Source organism: Bison bison, unplaced genomic scaffold (genome assembly GCF_000754665.1).
Source record: "Bison bison bison isolate TAMUID 2011002044 unplaced genomic scaffold, Bison_UMD1.0 scf7180017864471, whole genome shotgun sequence".
NCBI classification, from domain to species: domain Eukaryota; kingdom Metazoa; phylum Chordata; class Mammalia; order Artiodactyla; family Bovidae; genus Bison; species Bison bison.
Window position 1 is genome coordinate 6,013,191 of NW_011495032.1, and position 11,103 is coordinate 6,024,293.

An 11,103-nucleotide genomic window follows, 5' to 3' on the forward strand; every position below is an offset into this window, starting at 1 on the left:
GCTGAAGAAGGAATCCTTGGGGCCCAGCTCAGAACACTTACTGTGTGTCTACGCTTTCTCGCAGGTGGGTGGGTGATAGAGTGATGAAAATGAATTTCATTAAAAGCATTTTCTATCACTAGTATATTTTTACTTACCTGCAAATTTAAATGTTCTATTTTAAATAAAAATGTTGAATATGATACATTTTAGATTCTGCATATAAGCTTTCCTACTAATTTATAGTTATTAGAACTGTAATACTCGTCTAATAAATTGAGCTTTTTAAGTGATTTTGATATGTGATGAGGCCAGTCCAGCACCATTATGCTGATATTTTGCTGTTTTTGATTGTTAGTTCTTTCAGATGGTTTTTAGAATAACTTTGTCAAGTTTCACTCCCTTGAAAGCCTTTGAAGTTTTAATTGTGATTGTATTAAATCCATAAATTAACTTGAGGAAAGAACTGATATATTTGTGATTATCTTCTTGGCCAAGAGTATAATGTTTTTCTCATCCAAGATTTCCTGTTTCTCCTAAAAGTTATGTAGTTATAGTCTCCCCAATATAAATTTTTTGTTTTCCTATTTTTGTTATTTCCAGACCCTTAATGGTTTTTTTGCTAGTAAGATTTTTTACCCATTAAAGAATTTAGGACTTAACAGAGAATAGTCTGAAATGTCCTCTGCAAGTGTTCTCTGTTCTATGTTAGGTTAAATCCTAAATGCTTAATAGTTTTGTTGATGTTGTGAATGGTATTTAATTTTTTACTATTGAATTCGTAAGTTGATTTTGTGTTCAGGAAACTTGCTGAGTTATTTTCAGTAGTCATTCTGCTGATTCTCTCAAATATTCTATCAGTTTCTGGGGTGTGTTTAGTATCTCTGTCTGCAATTATTGGTTAATCCATTTCTTAACCTATTGTTGGATCTTTCAATTTTGTGTATATTTTGAAGATAGATGCATGTTTGTTGATTGTAATTATACTTTCTTGAGCTCCTTTTGACACTTTAAAGTGTCCTTCTTTGCCCCTTTTTTCCTCTCTTCATTTCTCTTTTGATTGATAAAAATTTGATAATGTAACTTTAAGTTTGAATTGCCTTAAATAGAATTTTCTATTAATTTATTTTCAGTTATTTTGGATCTGTTTAAGTGGACCTGTTGTGAACAGCATTTTGTTGGATCTTGTTTTTTATTTAGATCTTATTCGAAAGTCTGTATGTTTTGATTGAGTTTAAATCCACTTATATTTACTGTAATTATTGTTATTATAGGACGTCTTTCTGCCAAACCATTTTTTGTTTACTTTTACTGTACTGCTTTTCTCTCTGTTTTATTTTCTATGGTTAAAAGTTCATTTCTTAATATTGGTGGGAAAGTTATATTTTATATATTTTAAAAGTATTTATTTTTTATTAATTTGGCTGTGCCTTGTCTTAGTTGTGGCGTGTGGGATCTAGTTTCCTGACCAGGGATAGAACCTGGGTCCCTTGCATTGGAAGCATGGAGTCTTAGCCACTGGACCACCAAGGGAAGTCCCTTTATTTTGTATTTTTATTCTTTTGGTAGTTACCTAGATTACTAAGACCTGGACTTATATTAATTTTTTCTTATCAGAAAAAATCACCAGTGCAAGGGCTAGTCTGAGTTTCCATAAACAGGGAGAGTTGGGAGTTCATTAGATGACTGTTATACACATAAAAGTGAGACCTAGAAAATCAAACATTAAAAAGACTGTAACAAAGGCCCTATGAGTCAGTAGTAGTGTGGGTGTTTTTATTCTGTTTGCTGCATGCATAATTAGAAAATGAACTGTATAGAGACAGATTTTTTTTCTGTGTACTTTATTTTTTTGCTATTCCATTTGAATTAGTCACAGTCCCCTGTTCAAGAAGGCTGTGATTATTTGTAATGAACTGAAATGAAATTTCAGAAAATAAATGTTAAATTGAACGCTGGGGATTGGGGAAATCCTTAGTGAATGACCTGAAAGTAGCAGTAGCATTCAGATTCCACCCCCCACCCATGCATTTGATCGCAGAAGAAAGCATTATAATTATAAAAATTCAATCTTCCCTAAAAATAAATACATATCTATATACATTTTTTTCAGGTATCTTCAACATCAGTGATCACGCCCCGTTGGATTGTGCCAGTAAGTTAATGATATTTAGAATTTTTCTTTCTGTTCCCCTTACAGAATGAGGCCTGAAGGAGTACCAGGTTCTTACTTTTCCTTGAAAACCTGGGGTCATCATCAAAGTTCTTTTAATTAAAGTTACCGGCTTCAAACTAGTGATTTAACTTTTCTGTTCGTAAATGTGTAAGGGTGGTAATAAAAATAAAAATCTGATGTGAAGGATGGTAAAAGGAAACCAAAAAAAAAAAAAACAAAGCAACTCTGACCATAAACATCCTCCCCATTACCATAATTATTGGAGAAGATGGCTTGGAGCTGAAGTGCTGGTTGTCAGGGAGGTGTGATCACCTCCTCTCAGACGTGTTGTATGTCTTTCTCAGCAGAGCACTGTCCTTCCTAATGGGCTTGCAGGAAATGGGTTTTCCCTGACTGGGAAGGAAGGGCTGGGCAGCAGAGAGCTCATCTCTCCCCCAGCGCCATTCTTGGTGGACGCCGTGACCAGGTGAGGAATTATTTCTCAGTTGCACTTCTTAGGCATCTGTTAGGAGGAAAGAAATAATAAAATTATTGTATTTAAAGCAATAATGTCCATTCTTTACCTGAACTTAATTGAAACTGAATAAATCTCTTCCTCTGTTAATTAGAGTAGTGTTTTTTCTTTTTTCTTGTCAGTAGCAATTTTCTACAAAATTATGAAGTAGACCTTATTTTTTTTTAATTGGAAGTCTTTGTTAGATAAAGATGTTAAAAGGGCTATCTTTAAAATTTTATATTTCTTTGAAAATTGATTTATGTCTTTTCCTTTCATGCTTTACTGTTAGGTTGTCCATCAATACAGAGGAAGAGGTGCAGATAAGGGTAGGGCAGGGGATTCCCAAGGTGAGGGCTCTGGTGTAGCTTTCACTGAAGCCTGCTTGTTGCAAGCTCATTCTAGCATATTGCTTGCCACAAACAGAAACTGAACTCAGAGAGCTTTTATTCAGCACGTAATTCTTCAGCTTTTGTTAGGACCAAGAGTGTGCCTGTTTTGCAAAAGATTTTGCCTTTATTTCTTACCTCTGACTTTTTCATGGGTGTGTTTGCTGTTTCTCACATCTTCCTGGTGTTGAGAATACAGATCAGTTGTAGTAGATGCTTTAGAGAAAAAAAAAATTTCTCAGAATAAAGGAAAAGTTACTAGAGATGGTTAACTTGAGAGAAATTCATAGTTCATTTTAAAATTGTTGTCTTACCTCTGTAGTCTTTAATATAATTGTTTACTCAACAAATACTGATTGAATATTAGGTACGAGGCATTACTTCTAACTGGCATTGAAGAGAGCTGTGAACAGGATGGATGTGGGACCTGTTTCCCTAAACATTTGTATGGCTAGTAGTACCCACTGTTAAAGTAGAGATTACCTTCAGAGAGCCAGGTAATAATTCTCTGTAATTGAGTTTACACAGTAAAATGTGAGTGCTTATAGATTTCCAGATGTTAAGTCACAGATGACATCAGGGCTTGTCTCCATTCCTTCCCAAAGCAAATAATCATAAAGGAATTAGATTAAAAGTAACAGATAGTACACCTGAAGCTAGTATAATATGTTAGGATCTTAATGAGGAAAACATGACAGTAAATCAGTGAAACACTAGAGTCCAGAAGCAAACCCACACAAATACAGTTCCCTGATTTATGAAAAATGATGGTGCAGTGCTGAAGGGAAAGAGTGGTCTCTCAGTCAGTCAGCCTGACAAGTTAAATATCCTTGTGGGAAAAAATTAATCTTAACCGAGCCTCATACTGCACACCAAAATCTATTGTAAGTGCACTGAAAATCTGAAATGTCCATAAATAAAGGTTTTAGCAAAAAAATATAAGTACACATCCTTGTGGCCTTGAAATAAGCAAAGATTTTTTAAACAAGTCATAAAATGCTGTACTCATTCAGGAAAAAATTGACAACTTGGATTGTATCAAAAAAGCTTCTATTTATCAACAGATACAATTTCAAGCACTCAAAAAAGAAGCCACACAGTAGAGAAGACAGCTGCCCCTTCCCCCTCTCTCTGACTCTGTCTCTCTCACAAAGGACTGATCCAGAATATATAAAGAGCTCTTGTGAATCAATGAGAAAAATGCAGCTCAATAGAAAAATTGGCAAAAGAGTTGAAAAGCAGTTCACAAGAAGGATATCCAGATGGCCAATAAACCATTAGATGATGTACATCTTGACAAGTCATTGAGAAATACAAATTCAAGCCACTGTGATACCACTCCATACATGTAAAATGGCTCAAGTGAAAGAGACACGTAGTACCAAGTAGAGATGAAGTCATAGGGCAACAGAAACTCTAAATTTAAATAACTGTGTTGCACATAGATTTGACAGTATCTACGAAAGCTGAAAATACTCTTACGTGCATACTCAATAGAAATACAAATATACACCCATTAAAGGTATGTACAAAAATGTTTATAGCAACTGTAGTCACCATAGTCAAAATTGAAAACTTAAAAAAAAAACAACCCATTAGCAGTCAACTAGATAAATACTAGACTAGAGCAATGAAAACTAACGAACCAACTGTGGCAGAGAATCACTGGTGAGTTGCTTATACTGAGTTATATTAAGTGTTTATTGCTGTGTAACAGATTACCACGCATTTAGCAGCTTAAAACAGCACAGGTTTCTGTAACCTCATCCCTGTGGGTCAGGAGTCTGGATACAACTTAGCTGTGTCCTCTGCTGTAGAGACTCTTCCAGGTTCCAGTCGGGGAGTTGACCAGAGCTGGGCTCTCGGCTGAAGGATCAGGTGGAGGAGGCTCTGCTGACAGGATTCAGTTCCTGAGGGGCTGCAGGCCAAGGGCCTCCATTTTTAGCTGACTTGAAGCCAAAGGCTGCCCTCAGGACTTTCCGTGGAGCCTTTATTTCCGCAGAGCCAGCAAACCAGGCAGGCACTGGGACACTTGCCCGCCACCCGCGAGTCCCCATCTGTACTGTAATCCCAGGGCTGAGAACCGGTTACTTTTGCTCCAGTCTGTTGATTAAAGCAAATCACAGGGCCTGCAACGCTCAGGGGAGGAAGTCACATAAGAGTGCTGGGAAGTTTGGTCTTATAGTGTCTGTACCACAATAATGGTGAGCAAAGTCAAGTTCAGCAAGAGGCCCAGCTCTCGAGGAACCAAGCAATGATTCCTCTCAAGGTAGCTAGTTTCAGAGCCCTAGTGACGTTCTGTTTCCTGATCTGTGTGCTGATGATACAGGTGTGGCTAGTGTGTGACGGTTCCTCATTCTATGAACTCCTGCTGCTTTGTGCACTTCAGCATGTGAATGTAATAATCAGTAACTTGTTTAAAAGAATGGTGCTGGTGTTGCATCTTGCACTATGTAAATCTTATTTTAAAGGCTTAAAACAGGAGAGGAGACAATGGCAGTGGAGAGAATGAATAAGTTTGGGGAGTAGTGAAATGACAGAGGAGTGGTAAATAGATGGACAGGAGAAAACTGAGATCTAAGCCTGAAATGGGGAGGGAACGGAAACTGGAAAAGTAAGAAGCACATTCTCACTGTAGCTCTGAGGAAAGTCTCAGGAGGTAGAGGGACCAAATATCATGAAGATGGTTCAGGCGGAGCTGAGAACCTGAGACTTGGTTGAAAACATCTAGACCCATTTAGAACTTCCCCTCCCCACACTGCTGACACTGCCCTGATTCTGGAGGCTCACCTCTGGAGGAGCTGAGCAGGCGAGGCCCTGGATTTGGGGACCCTGTTGGGAGGAAGGCCCCAAAGAGCTGAATACAGAGGTTAACTAAGTGCCTGCATGCCAAGGTATGAAACCCCCAACTGTTGTTCAGTTTTCAGCTTCCAGAATGCTGTGGGTCACATGTAAAAGTCTCAGATGAGAACTTACTTCAGAGGCTTATACTCTAGAAAACCTGACTGACTCAGAGAGACTGATACTTGTGGATCCCAGGAAATCTGCCTAATAACTCATCTTGGAAGCCTGTAGTTAATGGATTTTGCCCACACATACAGTTTCCAGACAGCATTCCAGTGCTTCATGCTCAAGTGTGAACAGACTGCTTCCCTCTTAAATATGAAGAGAGCCAAAGATTATCAGGTATGTGAGGAAAGACCAAATCAGTTCAGCTTGAAAAGGCAACAAGGAGGAAATAAAGGAATGTGAGTATCAAAAATTTTGTAAAATGATAGTATGAGAAAGAAGATACTGTATTCACTCAACAATAGCAGGAGATTAAAAAACAAGAGGAACAGAAAAGAAGAAAGTATTCCCAGAAATTATTAACCAAGTTAAAAATAAGATCCAAAGAATGCATGGTAGATAAGATTCAGGAAATCTCCAAAAAAGTAGAATAAAAAGTTGGAAATTGGGACAGAAGAGAAAATTCGAGGACTGGTCTAGGAAGTCCAATATGTGAATCACTGGAGAGCCAGAAGAAAGAAAAGAGTAAATAAAAGTGACAAAATATAAAAAAAAGGAATCAAGATTTTTCCAGAACATAAGTACTTGAGTTTTAGATTAAAGGAGCTCAGTGGGTATCCAGTAACACAATTAAAATAGATGACACCATGGAACATTATGAGATTTCAGAATATCAAATTTAAGAGAGGATGTAGGTCTTCAGAAAGGGCAGGAGAAGAGTACTTAAAAAGGACTGATAATCAGATGATAGCAGACTTTACTGAAGCTAGGAGATAATAAATAGAGCAGTGCTTGCAGAATCTGGAGAAGAATCGTTTCCACCTTGTATTTTATACCCAAACTATCAATGCAGCATGAGATTGAAATGACATTTTCAGGAGTTCCTGGTGGTTCAGTGGTTAGGCCTCAGTGCTTTCACTGCCGGGGCCTGAGTTCAGTCCCTGGTCAGGGAACTAAGCTTTCCCACATGCCACATGACATAGCCAAAAAAAAAAAAGAAGAAATTTTAAAACATAGAATTCTTCTAAAATATATGCTTCTAAGGTGGCTTTTGTCAGGAAGCTACTTAACTGAAGGATGTGTTCCATCAAAGTAGAGTGATTATAATTCCTATACCCCAATACAAAATAAAAAGTTTAAAATTTGAAAATAAATAGAAGGTTTAAAAAAAAACCAGGATGACTATCCCAGAAAGAAACCATGGGACCCAGGAAGCAGGTGCAGGAATTTACCAGGAGGAAAGTGAAGCAAGCCTAGAAGGGATCCTGTGCAGATTTGAAGAGGACGTAGCATTCCAGGAAGGATATTGCCAAGAGAAAATGACAAAACACAGAATTACCCACCCCTAAATTGCCCACCCCTAAATTAAAGAAAAATTATATGAGAGCAGAACCATGGTGTGTTTGCAAGGTTAAGGATAAATTGTTAGAAACTAAGTATTGGACACTGAGCAAGCAGTTACGGTGAAAAAACACGGCAGTTACTCAGTCCAGGGAAAACAGATTACGTAAGGGAGGAAATACAATACACTTAGACTGAGTTGTGAAAATATTTATGTAATCATAGCAAGCGTTGAATGTCAACATGATCATAATTGTTCCAAAACTGTGTTGAAAAGATAGGAAGGGAGGACCATGGGGCAGGGTGTCATTGTGGAACCGCATGCTTAGGTGCTGTAGGTAGCAGCACCAGAGGGCAGCTTAGAGCACAGGCCCTGGGCTGCCCTAAGTCTCTGGTTCAGGGAGCCTGAAGCAGGGCCTGAGAACTTGCATTTATGACAAGTTCCAGGGACCACACTTTATGAAGCCGAGATCCAAAACATGAAGGGAAACACGAGGAGAAACCAGTTGGCAGTGTTGTCTCTGTCAGGTAGAAATGGAGAAGGGAAATCCGCACAGGATCACTTCTAGGCCTGCTTCACTCTGCTGACTGCTTTTTCATTTATATGTCTTGCTAGTGCTTCTGACATTAATCTCTGTCCTTGGTACTTTGATATTGTTTTCAGTTTTTGTGAAACCGAAGTAGGTGCTGTTATGTCTCTGCACCTCCATCCATGATCTTCACCTCAGGCAGAGCCCACGCACTTTTAAAAAAATATTTGTTGGCTGTACCGCATAGCAGGAGGGATCTTAGTTCCCCAGCCAGGAGTCAAACCCTCACCCCTTGCATTGGAAGTGCAGAGTTTTAATCACTGGACCCCCAGGGAAGTCCCAAAGACCAAGTACTTTTACTCTTCTTTAGCTCCAATAAGCAGAGGAGGTGGTCCCTGAGCTCAGACCGGGCTGCGGGCACCGGGCCATAAGCACAGGACCCCCTACCCTGCTGCTTCCTGAGCATGTGGCCATTCTGCTCACCACATTGTCCATGTCGTCCGTGTTCTAGTAACAGCCCTGACTCAGCAAGAAACTAGGTGTCTGTTCAGTGTATTTTATTCAAGAAAGTAGGGGAAATCAGTGTCTTTTAGAGTCCATTTCAGGATGAAAAAAGCATTGGTTATCTAGAAAATGACCTTGTGTGAAATTGCTGAATTAGGTTTACAAGGCAGTCCACCTTGCTCTCTGGGGCACTGGTGGGGAGATGCATGTTGCTTTCTTGTGGGAGGGTTGTCTTTTCATTTTCCAGAAACTGAATAACACATTCTTTCTTCCTGTCAGCTCTGCTCCAGCTTCAGCTGGAGAAGCCACCTTGAAGCAGAAGTGTTTGCTGACGACTGAGCTCTGAGGGATGGTCGCTCTGTGCCTGTGACCCAAGGCCGGGCCCCCAGCCGTCCATCCCAGAGTCCACTTCTGCTGGAGCCAGTTCTGCACTAGTGGGTAAAAAGCTCACCTGGTTTAGAGTTCAGTTCCGTGAAAAAGCAAGCAGCTACATTTCCGTCCACCTGGAAGGGCTAATTACACTACACTTTTGCCCAAGTAACGCAATACAGTCTTTTACTTTCCCTGATTCTGTTGAAGTTGTGAATTCCTAACAGTGGGAATGCCTTTCCCTGTGGGTTCCTCCAAGCTTGTGGCTCCACCTAGTGGTTGTGACTATTCACAACGCCCCCTTGGGTGGGCTGTCCCTGGTGGTCATCATCAGCCTGGCAAAGGTTACTTCTCTCACTGGTATCAGGGTGAGTGTCCTTGAATGACTGCTAGAGAAATTGTACCTTTCTGTGCATTGCCTGGAAATCGGGGATTTAGATAGATTAATGACTACTAAAGAGAAGTTTTTAGAATACCGAGGATTTTCAGATGCTTCCCATACTTTTGACTTTTTGCTGGACTGGCTGTCTTAACACTTCAAGTTTACATAGACCTTGAGAAGAACTACAGAAAAGTTAGTTGCCTGGCATGTGTTTTCAGCCCAGCCTCCCTTCAGGAAGTATGTCTACGTGGCCCTCACACACCTGTCACTCTCGGGTCTGGAAGGGGTGGGGAGGGTTGCAGAGACCCCGAGGCATTTCCTCTGGGCACCCAGACTTCTTCCTGGGCCGTGTGGGGCTGAAGGCCATGTTGACTCGGGGACTGAAGGAGAGCACAGTAGTTTCTGGGCACCTCTTTGGATGAAGGCTCCATTTCTTTTTAATGTAAGCTGAATAAACTTAGATTTTGTAAACTGAAGGAAAAAATACCAGGATAGAAATGGGGAATCGGGTTAGGGGGATTCACATCTGAACCTAAATGCAGGTATTGAGAGAATGTTAGGGTTTTGTGTTAGTCTAATTTCCTCATTACTTTCCATCTGTACAGAAAGTTCTGGATGTTAAGGTGGTATATGCTCATTATAGAAAATAGAGAAAAGAATTTCAACACCCAGAAAAATACTATTTTAGCTTTTAAACTTTGGAATGTGTAAAGAAAACCTCAGTTGCTGTGGGGAATGAGGGTGATCTGGAAACCGTGTTGGGAAGTTGTCGTTAATCCCTGTTATCAAGGGCTGATGTTAAAGTATACCTCTTGGAATTTGGTTTTGATTTCCTGCCCCGCAGAAACCAGAACTTAATTGAGTGTTAATGTCTGTTCTCCATTAAAAAAAAATGAAGTTTTAAGATCTTTAAAACTCCTTGGTCTAGACTGTCGTGGGTTCCCTGTAACACAGTCAGCTCAGGCAGTCACACACTTGTGTCTGCCTGGAGAGGGTTTTCTTCCTGTGCTGTTCCCGGGACCTGTAGAGGCTGGAAACTACTTCGCACCAAACAGTTTTGCTGAAGGAAAGGGAGTTGCCCTTCTGGTTGGCTACCTCCTGCAGCCCTTAGGCTGAGATTGTGGACTTGACCCAGGACGTGCCAGACTGGATATTGTGTTTTCAGCACACTGACGACCCTGCAGGTAGAACGTTAAGGTTGTGTTTCTGGTCACTGAGACGTTTTTTAGATTTTGGAACTAGTTTGTTGAAAATACTCCATTACCTTTGTGTCTTCTGGTACTGAGGAGACTTTCTTAAAATGCATTTGAATCTCAAGCTAAAAGGAAATTTTGTTTCAGGTTCTGACAAAGAGTGGTAAATATGGAAATTGATATGAATTAGCCCTGACAGAAAAGATGCCTGTCGAGTATACATCTCCTTTCCTGTCTGCCATCCCCAGGCAACTGTAAGGCTCACCCTGCACTGCTCACCTGAGCCTGGGGCATGGGGCAGGGGGGTAAGGGGAGGAGCAGCAGGTGTGAGTCATTGAGGATGCTGGCAGAGAGCCGAGTGTGTGGGGAGTCTGGATAGACCAGTGGGCAGGTGGTTGCATTGAAGTGGGCAGTGGGCAGTGGGAGTCCTGCTGAGGTGGCCCTGCTGACTGCTGGCCCTCAGGAACAGTTCCTGATGATGGAAGATCTTAGCATCCTTCTGTGCATTGGAACCAGCCCATCAACTGAGTGCAGCTCTGAAGTGATACGCTACTGACTGGTCAGGTGGGAAGCTTTGCTATGTCTAGAGTCTCCTCTGCATTAGTACTGTGTAGCTGCAAAGAGTACTGGCTGTGTCTACTCCCGTCAGGAGTTAAGGAGCATGTGTCTGGAAAGAGCAGGAATGACAGCGTGTGGGAGCACTGTTGGGATCCTTGCGTTGGAGGGTGCTTGGAGAGG

The 11,103-nt window shown here is 40.6% G+C and overlaps 1 protein-coding gene across 3 annotated transcripts in view; it reads left to right on the forward strand.

Annotated features, from left to right (window-relative positions):
• EPB41L5 (erythrocyte membrane protein band 4.1 like 5) overlaps window positions 1–10,055 on the forward strand; it is a 164,441-nt gene extending 154,386 nt beyond the window's left edge. For 2 of the 3 annotated variants that reach the window (XM_010860803.1, XM_010860804.1), the window contains exons 23-25: window positions 2,093–2,134; window positions 2,500–2,621; window positions 8,701–10,055. In XM_010860803.1, coding sequence (XP_010859105.1) covers window positions 2,093–2,134; window positions 2,500–2,621; window positions 8,701–8,767 — 231 coding nt within the window. In that variant the 3' untranslated portion in view covers window positions 8,768–10,055. The remainder of the gene's footprint in view (window positions 1–2,092; window positions 2,135–2,499; window positions 2,622–8,700) is intronic. The other variant, XM_010860805.1, reaches the window with a different exon arrangement.
• The last annotated feature ends 1,048 nt before the right edge of the window (window positions 10,056–11,103 follow it).